The sequence below is a fragment of the Aspergillus aculeatinus genome (genome assembly GCF_003184765.1).
Source record: "Aspergillus aculeatinus CBS 121060 unplaced genomic scaffold BO66scaffold_19, whole genome shotgun sequence".
NCBI classification, from domain to species: domain Eukaryota; kingdom Fungi; phylum Ascomycota; class Eurotiomycetes; order Eurotiales; family Aspergillaceae; genus Aspergillus; species Aspergillus aculeatinus.
Window position 1 is genome coordinate 101,866 of NW_020291488.1, and position 21,990 is coordinate 123,855.

Here is a 21,990-nt window from a genome sequence, read left to right on the forward strand (position 1 = left end):
CAGCTCGGTGTGTGCCATGCTGCATCGGTAGCTCAACCGGTGCACCAGAGTCATGCCGCAGAACAAAGCAAATTGTCCTAAGGCTATTCGCCGCGAAGGTGAGAAAATGGTCATCGTGCGAGAGGCACGGGTGGCTAATATCTTTCGTGGGAGGAGCTACTAACGACGGCGCTGAGGTCATTCTTGATTACCTTCGTGCGTATTCACCCCAGCCTCAGTGTCTTGTTTCTCCCTCGGCCTCTGACACATTGTCTAGAGAGACAGAAGTACGGCCAGTCATTCCCAGTACACATCTGCTCTTATCGCTTTGCAAAGTAACAGCTAACTGTTACTTGTGATTCATGGACACAGTCGCCCGTATTCGGTATGTTAGTAGATGGGAACACTAATCCCGAAGTGGCCAGACCTGCTCCTGCTGAAATGAGGCAGGCTATCGAGATATCAGCCAACCTACACACAGCGGTTACCAAGGGTAAGTCCTAAACTGGATTCTGTTGGGTGTAGTTGAGCTCATTTCTCGCGCCATGGCATCTTCCACAGCGTATGCCGCCAGAGCATTACGAGACTTGTGGCACGACAAGCAGATTGGAGGACAGACAGCGGGTAAGTTAGATCATCTTGATCTCGTGTCGATGAGTTTTGAACAGCACTGAACTTGAGGGCCCTCTTCATCTATAGGGAAACAAGTCGTGTATCACGCTTTACAAGAAGCTCCCAACGAGGTCACATCGGAAACCTTCGTAACCCTGGATGAGCACATTGAGAAAGCTCAGGGCAAGCTTTCCAGTCTTCAGATCCACAAGAAAAAGGTACGCATGGAGCTCGCAGCCCTCCATGCGAAACCTTTACTGTCTGAGCTTCGTCGAGATGTGGATCAACTTGGTCGAGATCAAGCAACAACCCGGACAATCTGGCTCACAATAGAGGGGAATGCTTCGATGCCCGTGCCCGTGCATATGACAAGAGCACGTGCCGAAGAAGATTGGAAGCGCTGGAAAAAGCACGCTAGCAGTCGTGCTCGGATCTGCCGTGACCTATGGCGAAGGTGCTTGGATGCGTTGCCAGGCGACACAGCTTGGGAAGAGCTCTGGGTATGGGGGATCATGGTCTCATTTCCAGCCTTGAATGGTTCTAATTAGTGACTACGCAGGAATCTCTAGGATTAGAAGGGCCCCCGTTACGCCGATCACTTGATCACTCGAGCTCGTGAAGAAAGTCAGTGAAGAGGCAGGGTGGAAGGGATTGGTCTCTGATCGGCGGCGGTCGATCCCTGGTCTTGAGAAAGCGCATGTGTGCAAACTGACTTACGGGTTCGTGGGGGAGACGCAGCTTAATACTGCACTCTATCAGTATCGTTTTGTTTTTCGATAACTTGATATGTACAGTACCTTGTAAGTTTGAGTCTCCGCTAATTCTGAAGGACGTTCATTAGTCAGTATAATATATTGAAGTCATCTGAACATGTTGGATTCTTGACTGTATTTTGTCTGTAGCACCGACAGGCAAGTATAGGCCAGGCTACTTAAGGAGAACCTGCATCCATTAAGAAGAAGAAGAGAAAGAGGAGGAAGAGGAAGAGGAGATTCCCGTGATATATAATTATTATATGGTACTCGTACAGTACTAAGTCCAATCTGGTATTGTGTCTGGTAGATTCATTTGCCCGCTTTTCTAAGGGTTTCCCTATTTCTTGTACTGTATGAAGTATACCATACTGTACATACATGCTGTACGAGTCGTCAACACTAGTAGTCTACGAAGTACTCTCTATCTAATAGTTACCAGTAAGTTATTGCAATTGCACCTTTTTTTTTTTTTTTTTTTTCGGCGGCTCACCGCCCACGGATTTCCCCCTCCTTTGATCATCCCGAGGATGGACTTCATCCGCTCGCTCAGACTGAAGTACGAGCGAGTACTGTAGGACCGTTCAACCTAGTTGTTTTTTCCTTCCTTCCCTAGTCGTTTCCACCACCCTTCCCTCACCAATTTCCTATCTTTGTCCGATAATCCTCCGGCGGATTTTCGGATCTCCTTGCGTGTGTTGCTGCGCTGCCATCACCTTTGCCCACCTTGGCGATGCAGCTGTCGGCATCCCGCAGCCCTTCTCCGCCTATTCAACCTTCTTCCCCTCCTTCCAACACCACCACCACCACCACCACCACCACCACCACCAACACCACTATCACCACCACTCCAATTCACCCTACCACCACCGCTTCCTCCTCCCCCTTCGCCCCCTCTTCCTCCTCTATCTGTCCTTCTTTCACTGCCGCCGTCGTTCTGGTTTCCCACTCTTCGACTCGCACCTCAAATCACTTTTCGAGTGGCATGAAAGGTCGCGCGCCTCTCCCGGTCCCCTCCGGTCCTCAATCACTCCAGAACGGTCATTCCCGCAATCCCTCCGGCTTCGACATGGCTGCCCGCAGTCCTCCCAATCAAAGCAGTAAGTCATATATGTCTCGTTCCCAGCCCCGCAAATCGATCTGCTCCCTTTGCCTCCCCGCACTTCTTCATATATGGCATAATTGACGGCATTGCATTCGGCTTGTTGCCTTTCACTTGTGCTTCTCTGTCATCAATTTCATTACACTTCCCCCCCCCATGCATGATCAATCGCTAATGCTTTTACAACTGTCCCTACTCAGATACCAAGCATGTGCCTTGCAAATTCTTCCGCCAGGGTGCTTGCCAGGCCGGGCCTGCATGTCCCTTCCTTCACTCCACTGATGCAGCAATAGACTATGCGCCTTGTAAATATTTCACCAAGGTATTAGATAGCTAGGCCGCCTATCATGAGCCTTGTGTGTTCCAGAATTTCCTCCCACGGCTGACAGCTTGTGCTTTGGATATAGGGTAACTGCAAATTCGGAGCGAAGTGTGCGCTGGCGCATATTCTGCCCGACGGCCGACGTGTCAACCGCCCCAACCCAGGAATGGGACTGGGTGGTGGTCACCTAAATTTGGGTGGTCGTGTTAATCCGCAAGCCTACGTGAACCAGGATTCTGCCTTGACCAACTCTGTTTTGTCGCAGCAGCGGATGAACGGCCATGACCCAAGATATGCCCCTCAGCTTCCGCCCCAGTCACCACCACCACAACCGTTGCCCTATGATGCGATTCCTACTATCGATACTGGACTGACATCCGACACTAATTCCAAGTACGGGTCGCCTGTCGACGATGTACGATATCCCATGTCACCAAATCACCGCCATCTGACTGCACTGGATGCTCCCCTTCCCGCGTCGTTTGACAGCCAAGGCATTTCGCACGCGGCTCGGTATGGCCCGGTTGCGGCTTCCATGCCGTCGAAATTCGGGTTAGAACTGTCGCCTCCAGCACAACGAATGGGCGCACCATCAGATGCCCTTCGAACCCTTCGGGACACGGCTTACGGATCCGATCTCAGGAAATCATCTTTCATTGGGTCATCGCCCCCTACCCTACCAGAAGATGGAATGGGCCCCCGCTTCCTTCATTCCCAACGCCCCATCAAGACACGAATGCTCTCGGCAAGTGTGCCACGACCCACCGCTCTGGATGACTGGGACGATAGCAATTTCCCAATGGAAGAAGACTACCTGCCGATCAACTTACACGACGATGTTCTTACCCCACAGGAGCGACTTCGGCGCCTCTCGCGCACCGATCATGATCTGAGTTCGAGCCATCGCGAGCTCAGCGGACTGGGCATGACTGGCACCAGTTTCTCCAAAGTGGGCTCTCCCTTGGCTTCCAGCCCATCCCGATTCGGGGCTTTGTTTGCCAAGCAGCGGCAGAAGCGAGAGGAAGACGCCCATGGTAGTACGTCTCTGACACACATTGGCTCGCCTTTGCGGGAGTCTTCGTTGAATCTAGGCACCAGCCCGAGCCTGGGCCCAATCGGCAGCCGGCAGATCTCTGGAGACATCTCTCCGTTCGTGTCGAGTGCCCCTCGCCAACCGTCGATGTCCATGATCTCTCAACAGCTCAGTGGCATGTCTCTACACCCCGGTCCCCCTCGCCATTCGGCATCTACAGGCCCTAGCAGCCGTCTGGATCGTACCATCTCATCGCCGGTCAGTACCAGCAAGATTGACGAAGAGCAAAGTGACCTGGTTTTTTCCATGGAAGAAGAAGAGAACAACAAGCGAAACAGCAGTTCTTGGGATTCTCACAAGGCGGATTCAAATGACGATGAGCCGACTTCCACGAACAACCCAGAGTTCCAGCCTTAACTCGCTGAAACATTATCGCAGTCCAATCTACTGCCGATGCCTAATAATCGATTCTATGCACCATCAATCCTTCCGTGGAAAGAATGGAATCGAACTCGTATTTGGAACCCTGAATTCAGCAAGCCTTTTCGCACAGAAGAACAAGCTAGCATCACAGGTGGGTACCAGTTCATACCCCGGTCCATTTATGACGTCATTCAAGACTACACAGAAATGTTGGAGGGAATTTTTCATAGAACTGTTGAATTTTTTCTGGAGTTATACTGCATCTGCCTCTAATATTCGCCATTGCGCCGCATTATATGATCTGTTAGACAAGGGATGTTTTGTAACGAGGTCAGGTTGTTCCCAATTCTGCTTGTGACTCCCCGCTTGATCTTTCCCCATATCATTCTTCTCTATCCTGGCCTTTTTGGTCTCTCCCATCGTTCATTACGCCATATCACTACATTACATGGCACTTCTGAATCCCGACAAAATGCAATATGCACAAAGTTCATTGGGCGATCTTTCGGGGCAGCAGCATTATCATCATTCTCTTCACCTAGTGTACATTCTACTGGCATATATCATTTTCCTCTTCGAAGCATGCTTGTCTCTCACGATCTGTGCTTGTCTTCTAATTCTAGTCTACTAGCCTGCAGCCAACAGTCAATATGGTGTTGGGGGTTACGCTCCTAGCTCGTTTGCCATGTTTATAGGTTTGTGTTTTCTATTATCATTTTGATAATTCTTCTCGTTTGTTCCTTTGCTTGCGAATCCAATGCTGAAATTTCAACCACGTAAGTATGAAATTGTGGGTGATCGATAAACGTACGACATCTGTCTGTCCCTTCTGCTGTTTTCTCCAGTGGAATTGGTTCTGTCGAGATGCCATGAGTTGTTGATGTAGCAAAGGGGGGTGGGGATGGGTGTGGAAGAAGCAGACATAATTTTACTATACAATCACTATTTGGGACGAGGTAGGCATAACCATGACGACCCTGGTCATAATTGAATAGACTTATGAACGTATACATCAATAGTTCATAATACTTATCAACGCCCAATTCAGAAATTCGCCTATCTAGCCACAATTCTCGACAAGAACACTTTGGTTTGTTTTCGGTCCACCATTCCGAATGTATGCCGAGTAGTCAACAGTGGCTCATAAGGGAGCGTTTCTTTTCGTCAGCTTTTCGTGTCAACGTCAGACATATACATGGCACTACCTTTAAGGCTAACAAACAGTGCGTTCTGTGAGTGAGATTGGATATGCGCTGTCTTCTCGTGCGAGACTCGATCGGCTATTCTCCGCTGTTCGTGTGCCTTGATATCTGCTCGCCTGACACTTTCTCCTTCATTTTGATACAAAATTTCATAGAGCTTGTCCGTGCCTGCCACAATTTGACTTGTCATGGTGTCCCAAGCCTTGACTGTGAGCATCTCCACTTGAGTTTCAAGAGCAGCTTTCTCATCTGCTCGGGGGCGCTTGACAATTAATGCCTGTCCCGCTTGATCCTGCGTCCCTTTGCGTTTCTTGGTCTCCACTAGTCTGCGCCGCTCCTCCTTTGCGGCCAGATACTTGAGAGAATGTCCCAGTTTCTGCTGATAAGATGAAATGATGTCTAGAGGTGGGGTCGAGAAGAAGAGGATATGACCTTGGTCATCACAGTGGAACTGTTCGCGGACATTTGCGGGTATGGCGGCGTTTGCAGTATCACTCAGATGGAAGACTTCGATGGGACGAGGTGCATTAGGATTAAAGGTTGTCACCGTAGATCCATGTAGACGGTTTCCATGATACGGCATGTAAGGGGTTGACTGGGCGGCCGAGAAATGATGGGACACAGCCGGAGCTTGGTAGGCGCTAGGGTGTGGGGTCTGCGGCACGAACCCGCTGGAGCTTCTCGGTAACCCATGCTGAGAAGGCTGAGTCGGAGGAATTTGGGGCTGAGAAAAAGCCATCGGAGGGCCCGGGGCTGGCGAGCTCTGAGTTGGAGGTACGGCTACAGCTGGCGAGCGGGCCGTAGCAGGCAATGCGCTCGCCGCGGCACCGGTGCCTTGATTCTCTACACTGGACCGTGGAGGGATTTGGCTAATCGATGACTGCCGAAGTGGAGCTGAGGGCAAAGCTGGCTGAGGTAATGACGGGGGTGGAGAAGGCGTGGGCTCCGGAGGTGGTGATTCCTAGGATCAAGATAATAGGGTCAGTAGTTTTTTCCCTCACAATTGACGCCAAGTGAGATGTTTGGAGGGGCCCTACGTTCTCATCACGCGGGCGGCGATGAACCGCGCCAACAACAGGCGGTGCATTCTCAGCTCCCCATGTTGGCTTTGGAAGATCGTCGGTTTCCGTTGCATCAGTCCTGAGCAAGTGTTTGATAGGGCTTGGGATCTTTTTGATCCGTCGGGGAGCTTCGAACAAGTCCATCTCGTAGTCCTTTTCCCTGACCTCATCAGGGAGACAACTAGCCCAAGTCTTGATCTTGTTCAGTTTATGCTTCTCTTCATTGTAGCGGGCTTCGCAAACGTAGACATCTTTGTTGGGAGGTAGGCCTCGAGGCCGTCCGCGATTGTAACGGGTGAAGAACATGACAAAGCATCTATCGACAATCTCTTCAACCCGATGATCGCGGTATTGTCCTGTTTTCACCACCTCGTTGGGGTAGAAGTGCTTCTCCACATGATGGACCGTTTGTTCGGGGCGATAGTACCAACAAGCATTGACCCATTTCTCTCCCTCTGAATCCTGCCATGTGCGATATATTTGCGCCACAATAGGCTTCGTCACGTCATTAAGGTTCTGGATATGGACCCAATCGCCGACCCTCCATAATTCCGACTTGTGAAGAATTCCTTCCGGCAACGGCAGACGTCCATCCTCCATCAGGTACTCGCTGTCTGGTTTCTTCTTCTCTAGGTCGGCAAGCTTTCGTGCTTCCAATTGCAAATCAACGGCATCCTTGTAGATCTGACTGTCAGGTTGATTATAGGCCTTCGCGTTGTTGAACATGAGTTCCATGTCTCTCATGAAATGGTCTACCGAATTGTATTTCTTTCTTTTCGACTTGCGCTTGATGATATCGATGGCAATCGGTTCCTTGGTTTCAACATAATAATCCGGATACATGGCCTTGTCGGGTAAGCGTTCGAAATGTCGCACTTTGAGTTGATTGTTAGGCCCTTTTAGCTTTCGGATGCCCTTTAGAACAGCTTTGATCCTTGCCTCCATAGGGGTATCGACACGCGGTGGTCTGCCTCTCTTCTTCCTTACTTCCGGCTCATTGGACTTTTGGCCATCATCTTTCCCCGTATCACGTTTGCTGCCTGCACGAGGTCCCCTTTTCTTTTTGCGCCGACTTTCTTCGTCAGAATCCTCTTCCTCGTCGTCATCGTCATCGTCATCATCTTCCTCCTCATCCTCTTCGGGGAGAGGGTCTGCTTCAGGTATCTCCCCGAGGTCGGGGAGTTCGGCATCCTCTGCAGAAATAATGCCTTGTTTCACCAACTTCTCAAACTCGGCAACGAAGACATCCTTGATGACGAGAGCATCTTCGTAAGCCTGAGACTTAGGGCGGTTATAAGTCTGTGCATTATGGGGGATCTAGTGCCAAAGCCATGTCAGTTCCCGCCAGACATTACTCCTCGTGGAAGAGGCACAGGATTGATGCATGAATCACAAGGTAACAATAGTACTACATACCAGTGCGCAGTCGCGCACAAAGTCAGCGAATCCCTTATATTCACGTTTGTTGATCTTCTGCTTCAGAATGCTGAGTGCCATCGGCTCCTTAATAATGTCATAATAGTCAGGAACAAGGCGTTTATTGACGCTGCGTTGGAACAACTTGGACGGATCATGGCCACTGCGTTGATTGTGAATTAGTCAGTTAGCTAGCTGGAATGCTGGGGGATAATATGCGATACACAGCGCACAAAAGGTGGAATAAAGCTGTGACAAGAAGACCGGACTCACTCCTCTTCTCTGAATTCATAAATCGCCATGACAACATCCATCATAGATCTCAATTGTTCGTCAGAAACAGTGCTAGTTGCGACCGAGCCATCGCGTTTGCCATCGCCTTCGATGGACTTCACCGGCTCCTCAGCAGCAGGTTGCGCTTGCGACGGCTCGGAGATGTTTGGCTCCATCTTTCGAGATAGCCGAGGCCACGGAGAGAAGAACCGCAAGTCAGGACCAAGCCGAATGGAATATACTACCACCAGCGTGAAAAAGGGGGTTTTTTTGGATTCAGCAAATAAGGGTGATATGAAGAGGATGCGACATAGAACAAGGAGAGAGTGTGCAAAGAAGCAGGAAGGGCGAGATTCATTCACCAACTATGCTGAGTCAGCCAGTGTGTATCATAACAGCTTAAATACTGTAATACGGCTGTGAAGGATAGAACGACACTGTCCCCTATAGTAAGATACCGTTTCACAAGTATGCAAACTGATCAAAACACATAACCAGCGAGCGATATATCCTGCCCTCTAGGAAATCTGGGGGGAAATCCGATCGATTAATGGATTATCTTGTATCCTTGCCTCCCGTTGGTTGTACTGTAGTCTACCTCTCAAACCAAATAAGAGTACTGATACAGTTTAGGCTTTGGCTGCACAATTTTGGCTCCAAGCCTCCGCGCTGCTTAATTGGTAGCTGGAAGTTCAGGCTTCATGGCTGGCATCTCCTCTTGAAATTGCCCAAGTCCTCCTGCATACGCCCAGCAAGAAAGCTTTGCGGTTGAATCGAAATCAAGTATACTGTTGACTAGCGCTCAAGTGATAGAAAAAAACCCTAGGGCCGAGTTTGATCGTGCAACTTGCAACTCCAGCAGATGCGCACCCGCCAGCCATGCCCCACCTTCCAGTCAACCAGGGATAAGTTACCTGGCCTACCTCAACCTACTTATATAAATGCTTATCCATAAAACTCATAGCAACATCTGATCAACTCAGACTAGTGCTACAAGACTACTTTGCCCAGCTAGTGGTCAAATGCCATCTAGATATACACATACTTGTTCTTCTGTCTTCGCTTCGAGCCACAATGAGAATCCGAATACGCGGTCCGACTGGACAGTCGACCGTTTCTCTAGATGACGAAGCAAATGTCGATGTACTCCGCAGACAAATCACAGAGTCAACCGGACTATCAGACTACGACGTGAAATATGGCTATCCACAAATCAAGCCTCTTTCGTTAGAGGGCTTCCCACCTAACCAGAAACTATCCGACCTGGGGATGACTCTGAATGGGGAACAGTTAATTGTCACGAGGAAAGAAGGCAGCCTCCCCTCTGACACGAGCCGCGATCAACACAAGACTACTACTGATCGGCAACAACCGTTGAACGGGCTGCTCGCTGACAAGACTCCGAATGAGGGCTCCGATGACCCGCCGGAGATTCCATCACCGGAACATCATGGTACCTTCGTCCTCCGGATCATGCCTGACGATAACTCGTGCCTATTCCGCGCCATCAGTAGCGCGACCATGGCTGGGGTGGATGTGATGACTGAGTTACGTTCTGTTGTTGCGCAGACTATACAGGCAAACCCGGACCTATATACCGAGGCGGTGCTGGAAAAAAAGCCGGACGACTACTGTCAATGGATCCAGAATGAGGACTCTTGGGGCGGGGGCATCGAGCTCAGCATATTGAGTAAATATTTTGACATTGAGATTTGCTCGATCGATGTGCAAACCCTGCGGGTCGATTCGTTTAACGAGGGTCCCTCAATGCGGTGCATCGTGGTCTATTCGGGCATCCACTACGATACTATTGCCCTGTCGCCTTCAAGTCCGCCGTATAGCCATGCAGACGTCCCCGCCGATTTCGATACCAAAGTTTTCGACGCCAACGACCCTTTGGTCCTGAAAAAGTCCCTGGCCTTGTGCAAGGTTCTGCAAGAGCGGCATTATTACACGGATACTGCCGGGTTTCGTCTGCGCTGCAATACGTGCGGTGGAACTTTTGTGGGCGAAAGAGGCGCTACACAGCATGCAGAACAGACTGGGCATGTCGATTTCGGAGAGGCTGACTGAAAGCGACGAGAATCCTCGCCAAGTATCGACTTACGTATGCTTCGCTGAAACTTAGATTCAAAGTAGCTTGGCACCTATTCTCATGACTTCCCCTTACTCGTCATTTGTGGGCAAGTAGACACCCTACCACCCTTGAGATCGTTTGCTTCAGACCTCGAACTCTTTTAAGCGTTGTCCGGAGTTAGTTGTCACGAGTCGTGGGGTTGTTTTCGCCTCTTGTCATTCCTGTTTCCCCCCGAATTGCTCATTCTGATTCTGATTACGGACTCCAAAGGTTTATGGGAAATCTGAGTGGCCCGGTAGCTGGTGATCTCTTTGTGGTGGAGCGCCGGTGCTTCATGAAAATTCATTGCCGTTACCGTACATCTGCCCCTCCTCCCTTGGAGGATATCATATCATTGCTACCTCATCTGCTGCATCATCTGCCTCATCATCATCCCTATAACCCTCCTCGCCGGTATCTCCACTATCATCCGGATTTCCACCCCACTCCACGTCGTGATCTATGGGATCAGTGAAGAACTCGTGTTGCAAGGCCTCTTTAGCACTGAAACGCTTGTTAGGGTCCAGCTCCATGAGTCCAGCCAAGAGACGGGTGGCTTGTTTTTCACTCTCAGTGAGCTCCTCCACGCAACTCGCCCATTTCACCAGCTTCTCCCAGCTATAACCCTTTTCTCCTATAGTTGGGATGTTGGTTTCGAAAATCTGCCCATGCATGGCTGCCGCAATTTTCATGCGGCGTGTGCCAAAGATGCTTGCCATCTCGATCATAGCGTCGACATCATCAGCTGAGTTGAAAAATGGAAATCGACGACCGAGTAACGTCAAAAGAATGACGCCAGCTGACCACATATCAATTTTGGTAGTTTGTGAAGTGCATTTGAAAAGAACTTCAGGTGCGCGGAAACCCCTGGTTCCTGCTCGATTGGCGCGCCTCGAAGGCCGGGAGTCGTTCTTTGGGTACCCCACAGATGTATTATTCAGAGACGAGGCGCAATTAGTATAGTAATAGCTCTGAAAGAATCGACTGCGACGTATCTGGCTAGAATTCGCACACAAGCAGGTACCAGTGTACTCCGAGCCCTCGCGCTGCGAAAGTGCATCAGCAATTGAAGCACGTGCCATGAGCGACTGTGAGGGCGCCTGTACTTACTTCTGCAAGACCGAAGTCCACTAGTACACCCTCGCGGAGTTCCGGATTGTAAAGAAAGTTACTGAAAACGTGATGATCAGTACCTTATCAAAACACCGAAAGGTCCAAGGCAATGGGGCTGGGCATCGGAACGCAAGTTCTTACGTCGGCTTTATGTCACGATGGAGAATGTTATGCTTGTGGACTGAATGTAAAGCGGTGAACAGGGATCGGAAGTAATGTCGCATGTCGGCAACCATGAATGTACGATATTGGATACGGAAATCGGTGTGCGGAAAGAAGGGCAAGACTGCTACGACTTGATCCTGATAGCGGAACGCAGTGATTAATGGACATACTGATCGGCAACCCCGAAGATCATGGAGTAATTCAAGTTCGTTCTGAATGCGTAGCGGACTGCTTGTGACATAAATCTTCTTCAAAGCAACGTATCGCGGTCTTCGTCGCTTCACAGAGGATATGCGATTGCTTTCTCCTTCGACCCGGCGTCGCTTCGTTGGAAGGTTGGTCAAGTTGTCATCTCGGATGTGCTGAAATGTGTCCCAGTCATTTTGATAGTGGTCGTAAAGAAGATCCTCCGCTTTGTAGACAGTCGAAAACGTCCCTAGTTGAGGTTCGTACCGAGTCAGAGGGTTCTCAGACACCACCGGAAACATCGTAGGATAGCCAGTTAATTCACACCATACCTTCACCTATTCGATTGACCAGCCGAAAGCGATCAGATATCCCTGGGAATGTGTCTTCCAATCGCTTCATATCCTCTTTTACGGAATCGTCAACGTCTTCCTCATCATGGGGGTCAAATTCTTCCAAGCCATTCTCATCTGGCATATTCTCCAGGGACGACTCGCTATTTGTCACGATCCCATCCCGGTGTTCATAATCGTAGACTGAGCCAGATGGTTCTGGCCGCTGAACACCAAAAAATTCAGTCGGCGCTGCGTGTAAGGCGGACATTGCACCAAAGCGCGCGCGGCAATAGTTGGCGCGACTGCGAAGTCTGGGCCAAGGCTTAGTCGGTATATGATGCCAGCATGCAAGCAGGTTCAACACCGGGAAAGAGATAAGTGATGACGAAAGAGCACACAGCTTCTCGGGTTGAGGATTGGTCTATGTTTCGTCGCGGATTAGTACTGTACTTACCAGTAGTCAGAGATCGGAGGGGGGGGAGGGTTTGGTCCGAGATGCTCCATCAGGGCTGCTCAATCCACCGTCTCAGCGGTACAGAATAATCACCCGTTCCGGTATGGTGAGTTGTTTGTTTATACGTACAGTACTTGTAACGGGAGAAGTGTGCCCAGTTTCACGATCGTACCATACCGCCTACCCAAAGGGGCAAAAATGGTACGTGTCACATCGCGTTGGAAGCCCCCATTCAGTACAGTGTGTGCCCGTGCCCTTATCAACACCCCCAAATGGGAAAAATACAAACAAACTACGGATTCACGCCCGCCTGTCGCCGCCTGGTTTCTCGGGCTCGCCTTTCCTCTTTCCACCCCCCCCCTCTCTCCCGTCCTTCCATTTCCCCACCTGAAGTATCACCATTCTTCGCAATAAGGATTTCTCATTCACCTTGCCCTCTTTTGTCCACTGAAGTCGCGTGTCCTGCGAGGACCTCCCTCGCTCGTCACTCAATATGGAATATCGCATTCAGTTCGACATTAATGACTCGCTTAAATTTTATTTAAGCGATCCCGCCTCCGTGCCTACGCTCGATGCCGATCCCGACCTGCTCGACTGCGAAACCGACCCAGATCAATTGTCGCCCGTCGTTATCGACAATGTTCTTAATCCGATCGTGGATGCCATTGCTGAGCATCCGGAAGGCCTCGCTAGGGGATCTTTCTATGATTCATTGCAATTCCTATTGAAGTAAGTCCTGAACGTCCGGGCCAACACCTTCCCTCCCCATCTCAAAGTTGTCATTGCCCATGGGTCTGGACCTGATCCTTTATATTCCCATAGATACTCCGTCTTTTTCCCCACCCGAACTCTAAGCAAACTCCTCGATCTTGTCGTTTCTGGCCTCTCGGTAGAAGCAGATATTATCCATGGCGATCTCGAATCTGACGAGCAGGACACAATCCAGCAGCATAAAACCTTATTGGAGATGTACGGGTTCCTACTGCAGTGGGCCTTTTCGGCTGTTGAGCTCAAAGCCGCTGAAAAGCCAACGGAGGCTGCTCCTGCCAGGAGAGGCGCAGGCAAATCTACCAAATCTAAGGCCAATACCAAGGATGGAAATTGGGACTGGACAGCACAGATTCAAGCTGCAATGGAAACCATGTGCAAAGTGATGAAACTGAAACTGGGCAGGATTTTCTTGACAACTTCAGACCGCGATACGTTCATCAACCTGTTCACCCGCTCAATCTATCTGATCCTGGAGAGTGAGCAGCGCGTTAAGAGCATGAGCATTCGGATGCATGCCTTCAAGGTCCTCTGCATCGCGGTGAAACACCACGGACATGCATTTGGTGGGCTTTTCGACTTGAAGCTCATAGCTACCGCTAATACGAACGTCTAGGGGCCCAGACATCTATTGTACAAAGCCTGACATATTTTGAGCACTTGTCCGAACCGATGGCAGAATTCTTGCACATCCTCGCGGAACAATATGACTACCCCCAACTCTCAGATGAGATATTGAAGTAGATGTTTCGCTGTCTTGCCCATCTTGTGCATTTACTGACGGAAGCTAGGGAGCTTGGGAACAAAGAGTTCAATTCCAATGACACCCGCGGACCGAAATCTGTCTCCTCTTTCATCATCAAACTCTCAGAGCTAGCACCTCGGTTGATCATCAAGCAGATGACTCTCTTAGCTAAACAGCTAGACAGCGAGGTTCGGCCTCTCATCAACCCGACGAGGACGCTAATTTTCTAACACTTTCATGTTACTATGTAGGCCTACACCTTGAGATGCGCAGTGATTGAAGTCTGCGGAAACCTGATATCCGACCTCAGTCGGCAAGAAGAACGGGGCGATAATTACAAAACCCAGATAAACGCTTTCTTCGACGTTCTAGAGGAACGCTTTCTTGACATTAATCCTTACTGCAGATGCCGGGCCATTCAGGTATATATGAGAATTTGCGATTTGGAACAAAAATTTCCGAAAAGACGGCATGCCGTTGCAGAGCTGGCGGCGAGAAGTCTGGAAGACAAAAGCAGCAATGTACGACGGAACGCTATTAAACTACTCGCCAAATTGGTCTCAACCCATCCATTCGGTGTCATGCATGGAGGGCAGCTTTCACTTAAAGAGTGGGCAGCACGGCTCGATGGAGTAGATGCTGAGCTGAATGCGCTGAGACCCCCTGAAACACAGGGCTTTGAAGGTGGTGATGCATCCCATGTTGATAGTGTATTATTGGATGATGCAACTCAATTGCCAGAAGAGTCTCCAGCCAAAACAACACGTCTGACTGAGGAAGAGAAAGCAGCAGCAATCAAACATGCCGCGGAACAGGCAGCAACGTCAGAACTGCTCACACGACTCCAGTTAACAAGAAAATATTACAACGAGGCCATCCGCTTCATTGAAGTCCTTCACGTGGCCTCCGCTACAGTTGCTCAGCTCCTATCGTCAAGGAACAAAAGTGAGGCTATTGAAGCCATGGACTTCTTCGTCGTACTTGATGCCTACAAGGTTGAGACTTCCCGTAGTGGGATTCGCCGAATGCTGCGACTTATCTGGACAAAAGGTAACAGTGATGAAGGCAAGGGAGTCCAAACCCACCTGATCGACTGCTACAAGGGGCTTTTCTTCGAAGCACCGGACTCGTTCAGTCCAAATGATGCTGCAAATTACATTGCACGGAATATGATCAGCTTGACCTTTGGCGCAACACCTGCTGAGCTCACTTGCCTAGAACAGTTATTGAGCACCATGATGAAGGCAGGCCACATACCTGAAGTCGTCATTTCGAAGTTGTGGCAAGTATACGGCGTGCAAAAGAAGGAAATCTCGAAGACACAACGTCGAGGCGCCATCATTGTCCTTGGCATGCTGGCTTTGGCGGACCCTGAGGTTGTCATTAAGGAGCTCGAGACGATGCTACGGATTGGTCTTGGAAATTTCGGAAGATCCGACCTTGTGCTTGCGAAATATACATGCACTGCTCTACGTCGGATGGTGCCAGGCCGTCAGGCAAAGTCAAAAGATATTGGCATACCTAAGTTGGCGAATGATCATCCAGTCCTTTCCAACCTCGCGGCTATCATAGAGATTGTATCAATGAGCAAAGAGTGGTACGGAGTGGCGGAGCAAGCTATTAGCGCCATCTATACACTATCGAAGCATCCAGATGTGCTATGTTCTGACATTCTCAAACGGAAGACTAGATTTGTCTTCCAGACTCATGCTCAAAGGTCTTGTTCTCAAGCACCTGGTGAAGGACAGGAACAACAGCTTGGCATCACTCCCACCGAGAGCCAAGCAGCAGGGCCAAAGACATCCCCTGCCGGTTTGTCACAGCTGCTCTTTGTGGTCGGCCATATCGCGATCAAGCAAATCGTTCACCTGGAATTGTGTGAGCTTGACTTTAAGCGCCGCAAGGCAGAACAGGAAAAGAACAAACCTGCGCAACCATCAGTACACAAAGATTCCAAAGAGGGGGAGGATGAATTGGATCTTATCGGCGGGACAACCGAGGACGACTTCACAGACGCCATGGCTCATATTCGTGAGAGGGAGTTGCTCTACGGGGATAAGTCGCTGCTTTCCAATTTCGGCCCCTTGGTCACGGAGATCTGCGCCAACAGCAACATATATTCTGACCGAGACCTTCAAGCAGCGGCAACTCTTTGCATGGCTAAGCTCATGTGTGTTTCGGCGGAGTACTGCGAGAAAAATCTCCCACTTTTAATCACCATTATGGAGCGTTCAGATGACCCCATAGTTCGCAGTAATGTCGTTATCGCTCTTGGAGACATGGCAGTCTGTTTCAATCACCTGATTGATGAGAACACTGATTTTCTCTATCGTCGCTTGAATGACGACGATGTCTCGGTAAAGCGCACGTGCCTCATGACTCTCACGTTCCTGATCTTGGCGGGCCAGGTCAAAGTCAAGGGGCAGTTGGGCGAAATGGCCAAGTGCCTCGAAGATGAGGATAAGAGAATTGCCGACTTGGCACGTATGTTCTTCACGGAATTGGCCACCAAGGACAACGCTGTTTATAATCACTTTGTGGACATGTTCAGCCTGCTGAGCGCGGAACGCAACCTGGAGGAGACTTCATTGAAACGCATCGTTAAATTCCTGGTTGGTTTCGTCGAAAAGGTACAGCTCCAAGCATCATGTCTCTTTTTCATCACTTCGCCGTGGAAAAATGCTAATACTGCCTCGTGAACCAGGAGAAACATGCACGACAACTTGCCGAGAAACTAGCTGCTCGACTGCCAAGATGCGAGACTGAACGCCAATGGAACGACGTTGCTTATGCCCTGTCTCTACTTCCCCACAAGAATGAGGACATTACCAGGACAGTGACTGCAGGCTTCAATAAGGTTGTTACTGCAAATGCCTGAGATGCCTGTGCTATCTTTCGCAGCGATGCCGCCCCGATGCCGCTTCATTTTTCCATCCTCTCTTCCTCATTCTTGGATTGTTCTCCCATGTAATCGGTCCGGTTCGGATGGAGTTCTAAATGGTCAGGTACACTCGATCTTGGAACCAGGTACTTTGAAAGGCGTTTCCCTTATTTTCGGTTTCAGAACGGGTTTGATTTTAGTGTCTTCTCGGTGTCGAAATTCTCAGCAACAATCTAGCACGGTTTTACGCTTTCAGTTCTCACTGAAGATTAGATTGAGTTTTAATTATTAACCTTCGCTCAGCGAAAAGAGCTCCACGGGAGACAGTTGTGGTCCAGCCCTAGCATCTTTCACTCGCTGCGCCACATGGTGATATTAGAAATGTCTATCTACCTGGAATAATCTTATACTATATATATGACACCCGCCGAACTCAGCATCCCTCCAGTGGACAACCCGATCGATGGACAGGCCCTACCTATGCTTTGTCTTCGTTTCCCAAAGAACGTGAAGGCACACATACGACATATAACACAGCTTCGATTTTGAAGCGGTATGGCGAATGCATCCACAGTATCCAGTTGTCCAAACTGTTGTCATTGGGCAGTCCATGGTGTTCTAGCGATCATGCACCTTTTGTTTCACCCTCTTGTAACTTGTAATCATGATTATATAATCCTTCAAGTACCCTCATTCCTTCATCGGTTAATTCAGGCTTACCAAGAGGCGTTACGGCGCCAGTGAAGAACCGCGGCTGCCATGTGTCGTTCATCTTCTGACGTTCAGCCGCCCTTTGTCGCTGGCGTTCCTCTATATCCTGCTTGAGCTTGGTTGCCTGATTATATCTTTTGTCCAAGATAGCCTCAGTGACCGCCGACCAGAACTTTCGAGATTCGTTGGAGAGCTGCTCCTCATCAGGCGGTAAGGTCTTTGCAACCGGAAAGAGAGGAGCGATGTCAATTAATAAATTCGCATCGTTCGAGCCACTCAAAGTGTAGAAAAGTTGCCCGTGCCACGAACCGCTGATCTTGGCAAGGATATCCCCCTGAGGTACGTCTTTGATCCTTGTAATAGTATCGCTGTCAGGGTCATACCGAAAGATGACGCCCTCAACTCTGTTCTGAGCACGGCCAATCCAACCCTCTTCCAGATACTGTAAAATGACTTTGATGCGCGTGTGAGCGCAAGTGATATAGCACGTATCCGAGACTGTAACGGCCAGAGCTCCTCTTAACAATCCACCTAAATGTGCAGCGGGATGAGTCAACTGATACTCCTCGTTGTTCCTGCTCTGAATATTGATGAATATTCCCAAGTTGTGTTGGCCCGGAGTGACTCGTATGCTGGTCCCTGTAAACTTGGCACTAATTTGATCGAAACCACGAGCCGTCACTCCTCGCACTGGACAGTCGATGTAGAATGCTGATACTGGAGGATGATGAGATGTCTGCTCTGTCAAGTAGCATACCTTGACGGGGTTGCCATCGCTTTCCTTCGAGCTGGGAGTCGTATCTATGATACTAGAAGTGGAAGCCGGTGTAACTTCTGGCAGTGTACTTTGTACGTCCCAGGTACACTGAGCAGGATTTTAGGTTAACATGAAAGCGAGAGCTCAAATTGCGTCGGATCGGGCTCACCCTGAAGAATTCTCCGAGTGTGGAATTATAGGGTTTGCAGGGCTTGCCCTTGATGTATTTCTGTAATCAAACTTAGTGATACGGTTTGACACCAAGCTGAGCAGCCACCGAGAATGACACATACCAAGTCCTTGGTGAACCAAAACCTCAAAACCTCAAGCATCCGTCCCAGAGGATCATCCGACTGCCCAATGCTGTTCATGATCTGTCAGAAAACAAGCCCCATTGATGGGCAACCCAATCCGCTGACCTTGCAAAAGCCTCCGGTCTATCCAAGTAATTCCAGTACTCTGCAGTCATTGGTAATAAATTAATGGAGTGCTCAGCCGCGAGGGGGGCATTAGCCGTCTGGCTAGGAAAACGACCTACCCAAGTTGGGCGTCGGCTCTAGGAGATGTGCAGGCAAGGAGAAGCGGACGGAGGCGATGTCAGCCACTCCGACAAACCTAGAGGACGAGGTCACTAGTCAGTACGATCAGATTTAGGGGTTAAAATGGCCTGAATACTTTCGGAGAATGGACAAAAACGTCTTCAGCTTGGATGAATCATCTGGTGTCTTTTCAGATGTAAGGGAGGATGTGGCGGACATGTTGAAGAGGAGGTCGGGCTGAACTGCGAGATTCGAGATATAATGAGAAAGTTTATAGTATATGCGTGATTCGATAGGCGAGGATTAGACAGAGAGGGAGAAAGTAGGCGAGGATTAGACAGAGAGGGAGAAAGTAGGCGTGTATAAAGCAAGTGGGAAAGAGGTAATGGAAGCTGGTTTGTCCCTTTGTCGACTCACCCCCAAAAGTGCTGCGACCAGGTCCCGAAAACTCGAGAATATTTGGAAGAAAGGAAGAGGACCGCAGAGCCAGGGGCAAGAGCTTCTTGTGAGCAGGACAAGCACAAAAGGACCAGCCAGGAGGACACAAAAAGAGAGAGTCGATGCCAGCACGGTCTAATGACAATAACCCCCTTTGTACCGGGATTTCTTAGGACAATCACCGACGGCGGGCGCGCACTGGGCTCCAGGCGGTGACGTTCTTATACCAGTAGGGCGGGGGGCAACCTCCGGCGGTCAGTCCGTACGTCACTGTTAAGAATTCCGATGATAGCCTACTATTCTTATATAATCAAAAAGGATATAGCCTTGCTTGGTCTACGATAATGTACGCACTGCAATTGAAATGATCAACTTCAAGATTTGATTCCCGAGAGTTCACAACAGCTTTTCAATAACTTGCTTGCGGGCTAGGAGTCGGAGCCATGTGCGGATGGCAGGACTATAGTCAAAGCGCCGACCTTCCGCGTAGTCATCATCAGCCTGCCTAGACTGTTGTTCTTCCCGAATGGACGCTTGTAGTGTGCGCTGATTGCCAGTGAGCTTGTGCCATAGGGTTTTGAGGTCCGCCACTGCACAAGTCCGATACTCCTGCTCCTGTGGTGCAGGAATGATTGCTCGATCGATCATGTCTCTGGAGAGTGTATAGGACTCATCAGGTCCCAAGAGGATACTCCCGGGTTTGATAGAGTCGAATGGCAATGCATCAGCCGATGATGTCAAGCGTTGGTTGATCACTTCGAGAGACTTCACATTCATTGCTAATTTGTCAAGCAGCCCAGGAAGCGGATCCTGACCAAGGCTCAACATCGAAAACTCGATTTGACCTTCTTCGTATTCTTTCATTCTTGCGAGAATGCTGGGCTTGGCTAAGGTTAACCAGTCATCGTCGGGTTGACAAGATCCTATACGTGGATACCGTTAGAATGGGCTGCTATGGGCCACAGAGACCATACCAAGCACTTGCGGTTGACGTTCCAACCCGTCGAACTTCCAGACTCTCCCTAACGCAGTGACATAGGCGATGAAGTGGAAAGCCATGCCGGCTTCCTCCTGCTCGCATTGGGTGCGAGATCGCTTTGATGTTGTCTCGGACTTGAGCTGGTGATCAGCATTGAGGATATCCATTCGCCTTTTTCCAAATGTTAGAACTACCATTGTAAGGAAGGCAGGCTACGAAACATGGTTACCTCGCAAACGAATTGTGTATCCGTTTAATGAATCCATAGTTACTGACTGCATCACCTCGGAGCGCCGGCGTGAAGGGCATAGTGAATTCTTTGAAGTGTTGCAGATTCTCCCCGAGGTCAATACCTCCGACATTGTTGACAATATTCAGAAGAGCAACAGTGGCACAGGCGTTACTCGCCGTCTATGTCTATGGTCAGTGATGATAAATCCGGCTACTGGCATCAAACAGGTTGGAACAAGCAGACCTGATTTGCGAACCAGAGCCCTTCTGGACAACTTGCTTCTTGTTTGTCGGGGTCGTCCTCCCGCCAGCGGGACAAGAATATCAATCCGTAGACCGGCTTGCTAACAAACTAGTTAACCGCCCGTAGATTATGCAATGCATAGATCACAGAACTCTCACTTTAGCAACGCCATCATATCCTCATCCAAGGATATCACCTCCTGGACCTTCACCCCCTTAACGCCGAATTCGCGAAGCATGACGTTGAAGAGCGCCTAAAAAAGTTGTTCAGCATAACCCCTGAAGAATTGTGTCCCAGAACTTACAGGTTCGGACTCTAGTTCGCAGAAACCATTCCAGTCATCTTTTCCCACCCGGGAGGTAAGCACACAGAGCTCATGGCTAGGGTCACTGCATTCTTTGCCTGAAGATTGCGATCTCCGGCCGCAATGGGCCATGGTTGCTCCAAAGGCCGTACTGTACTTGAGAAAAATGCCAATCGATCAACAATGCTAAACTATGAGAACGGTTCCCTTGGTTGCTGCTTGAGTTGCTATGGAGAAGCTGTCTCGCCTCATGAAGTACATCGAATAACAGCTCAGGTGCGGTGGTCGCTGCTGTCTTTCGCAGAAGATAGGATTCATGAGCGGCTGAACAAACCCTCAATATGGATTCTGCACAGTACTGTACATACAGCTCGGCCAACTTACAATGATCGTGCCAATTAGGCTCTCTCCAGGTAGCCAAGATAGAAAGAGATGACTGTAATCTCAATAATGCAGAATCATGCGGCTAACTGCCGTGTATCTCTTGGTGAAGGTGTAATGGGCAGTGCTTGTTAACTATTCATTGTTGCTATCTATGTTGCAGTGAGGGCACCGGTGACGACTTCATGCCCAGGCAGATCGTGGTATGTAACTTAGTGTACTATTACCGTTACAATACATATCCGCGGCGTGGAGCGAATTACGTACTGTGCTGTTGACCGCCAACCCATTGTTGCTTTCAAGCCCTGCAACAAGCGCAAAGGCATTCCATCGACTCAAGCTCACCTCTCGCCCTGGCTCAGTATCTTGCGCTGCAACTCAATCCCTTCGCTCAATTTCCTTGATCTCTATTTCGGGTGAGGAAAAATATTACGAGGTGAGCGACATCTCTCTTCGTCCTGCCTGACA

At 49.6% G+C, this 21,990-nt stretch overlaps 8 protein-coding genes across 8 annotated transcripts; 4 read left to right on the forward strand and 4 right to left on the reverse strand.

The window, feature by feature from the left end:
* The first annotated feature begins 79 nt into the window (after positions 1 to 79).
* BO66DRAFT_391181 (putative TBP interacting domain protein) lies at positions 80 to 1,330 on the forward strand. Its single transcript, XM_025647194.1, has 4 exons — positions 80 to 472; positions 541 to 603; positions 679 to 1,091; positions 1,151 to 1,330. The coding sequence occupies exons 1-4, from the start codon at positions 367 to 369 to the stop codon at positions 1,208 to 1,210; spliced, it is 642 nt and encodes a 213-aa protein (XP_025504834.1). The 5' UTR covers positions 80 to 366; the 3' UTR covers positions 1,211 to 1,330.
* Positions 1,331 to 2,328: 998 nt separating this feature from the next.
* On the forward strand, positions 2,329 to 4,217 carry BO66DRAFT_321032 (putative spindle poison sensitivity protein Scp3; the record flags this gene model as incomplete). Its single annotated transcript, XM_025643697.1, has 3 exons — positions 2,329 to 2,443; positions 2,646 to 2,767; positions 2,853 to 4,217. 3 exons carry the CDS (start codon positions 2,329 to 2,331, stop codon positions 4,215 to 4,217), a joined length of 1,602 nt encoding a protein of 533 aa, XP_025504835.1.
* Positions 4,218 to 4,952: 735 nt separating this feature from the next.
* BO66DRAFT_391183 (putative RSC complex subunit (RSC1)) lies at positions 4,953 to 8,037 on the reverse strand. The gene is made up of 3 exons (XM_025647195.1): positions 7,903 to 8,037; positions 6,463 to 7,803; positions 4,953 to 6,386 (listed from the first exon to the last, which is right to left on the reverse strand). The coding sequence occupies exons 1-3, from the start codon at positions 7,981 to 7,983 to the stop codon at positions 5,388 to 5,390; spliced, it is 2,421 nt and encodes an 806-aa protein (XP_025504836.1). The 5' UTR covers positions 7,984 to 8,037; the 3' UTR covers positions 4,953 to 5,387.
* Positions 8,038 to 9,098: 1,061 nt separating this feature from the next.
* BO66DRAFT_62341 (ubiquitin-specific protease OTU1) lies at positions 9,099 to 10,443 on the forward strand. The gene has a single exon (XM_025653452.1). The coding sequence runs from the start codon at positions 9,250 to 9,252 to the stop codon at positions 10,246 to 10,248; it is 999 nt and encodes a 332-aa protein (XP_025504837.1). The 5' UTR covers positions 9,099 to 9,249; the 3' UTR covers positions 10,249 to 10,443.
* On the reverse strand, positions 10,388 to 12,358 carry BO66DRAFT_449279 (serine/threonine protein kinase CDC7; the record flags this gene model as incomplete). Its single annotated transcript, XM_025651776.1, has 4 exons — positions 10,388 to 11,337; positions 11,402 to 11,462; positions 11,546 to 12,005; positions 12,088 to 12,358. 4 exons carry the CDS (start codon positions 12,356 to 12,358, stop codon positions 10,639 to 10,641), a joined length of 1,491 nt encoding a protein of 496 aa, XP_025504838.1. The 3' UTR covers positions 10,388 to 10,638.
* A 592-nt stretch (positions 12,359 to 12,950) lies between these two features.
* On the forward strand, positions 12,951 to 16,935 carry BO66DRAFT_428209 (condensin subunit YCS4; the record flags this gene model as incomplete). The annotated part of the gene is made up of 6 exons (XM_025650394.1): positions 12,951 to 13,273; positions 13,367 to 13,878; positions 13,929 to 14,052; positions 14,104 to 14,245; positions 14,309 to 16,687; positions 16,762 to 16,935. Exons 1-6 carry the CDS (start codon positions 13,038 to 13,040, stop codon positions 16,933 to 16,935), a joined length of 3,567 nt encoding a protein of 1,188 aa, XP_025504839.1. The 5' UTR covers positions 12,951 to 13,037.
* Positions 16,936 to 17,396: 461 nt separating this feature from the next.
* On the reverse strand, positions 17,397 to 19,261 carry BO66DRAFT_62378 (putative oxysterol binding protein (Orp8)). Its single transcript, XM_025653453.1, has 6 exons — positions 19,082 to 19,261; positions 18,945 to 19,021; positions 18,826 to 18,865; positions 18,700 to 18,769; positions 18,576 to 18,635; positions 17,397 to 18,514 (listed from the first exon to the last, which is right to left on the reverse strand). The coding sequence occupies exons 1-6, from the start codon at positions 19,162 to 19,164 to the stop codon at positions 17,564 to 17,566; spliced, it is 1,281 nt and encodes a 426-aa protein (XP_025504840.1). The 5' UTR covers positions 19,165 to 19,261; the 3' UTR covers positions 17,397 to 17,563.
* Positions 19,262 to 19,757: 496 nt separating this feature from the next.
* BO66DRAFT_347997 (ubiquitin C-terminal hydrolase 37) lies at positions 19,758 to 21,671 on the reverse strand. The gene is made up of 7 exons (XM_025644638.1): positions 21,526 to 21,671; positions 21,142 to 21,465; positions 20,996 to 21,090; positions 20,838 to 20,937; positions 20,592 to 20,773; positions 20,358 to 20,533; positions 19,758 to 20,306 (listed from the first exon to the last, which is right to left on the reverse strand). Exons 2-7 carry the CDS (start codon positions 21,271 to 21,273, stop codon positions 19,780 to 19,782), a joined length of 1,212 nt encoding a protein of 403 aa, XP_025504841.1. The 5' UTR covers positions 21,274 to 21,465; positions 21,526 to 21,671; the 3' UTR covers positions 19,758 to 19,779.
* Positions 21,672 to 21,990: the final 319 nt, after the last annotated feature.

Bases quoted from the DNA above. Each gene is read 5' to 3' on its own strand.
- BO66DRAFT_391181 (XM_025647194.1), top strand. From the start codon at position 367: ATGTTAGTAGATGGGAACACTAATCCCGAAGTGGCCAGACCTGCTCCT. The intron at 473-540 runs GTAAGTCCTAAA...CATCTTCCACAG, and splicing joins ACACACAGCGGTTACCAAGG to CGTATGCCGCCAGAGCATTA. The intron at 604-678 runs GTAAGTTAGATC...CTTCATCTATAG, and splicing joins GATTGGAGGACAGACAGCGG to GGAAACAAGTCGTGTATCAC.
- BO66DRAFT_391183 (XM_025647195.1), bottom strand. From the start codon at position 7,983: ATGGCACTCAGCATTCTGAAGCAGAAGATCAACAAACGTGAATATAAG. The intron at 7,804-7,902 runs GTATGTAGTACT...CTTTGGCACTAG, and splicing joins TTGTGCGCGACTGCGCACTG to ATCCCCCATAATGCACAGAC. The intron at 6,387-6,462 runs GTAGGGCCCCTC...TCTTGATCCTAG, and splicing joins GCCGCCCGCGTGATGAGAAC to GAATCACCACCTCCGGAGCC.
- BO66DRAFT_62341 (XM_025653452.1), top strand. From the start codon at position 9,250: ATGAGAATCCGAATACGCGGTCCGACTGGACAGTCGACCGTTTCTCTA.
- BO66DRAFT_62378 (XM_025653453.1), bottom strand. From the start codon at position 19,164: ATGTCCGCCACATCCTCCCTTACATCTGAAAAGACACCAGATGATTCA. The intron at 18,636-18,699 runs GTATGTGTCATT...GTTTGATTACAG, and splicing joins TTTGGTTCACCAAGGACTTG to AAATACATCAAGGGCAAGCC. The intron at 18,515-18,575 runs GTGAGCCCGATC...AATCCTGCTCAG, and splicing joins CACTCGGAGAATTCTTCAGG to TGTACCTGGGACGTACAAAG.
- BO66DRAFT_347997 (XM_025644638.1), bottom strand. From the start codon at position 21,273: ATGGCCCATTGCGGCCGGAGATCGCAATCTTCAGGCAAAGAATGCAGT. The intron at 20,938-20,995 runs GTGAGAGTTCTG...CTAGTTTGTTAG, and splicing joins GATATGATGGCGTTGCTAAA to CAAGCCGGTCTACGGATTGA. The intron at 20,307-20,357 runs GTATGGTCTCTG...ATCCACGTATAG, and splicing joins ACGTCAACCGCAAGTGCTTG to GATCTTGTCAACCCGACGAT.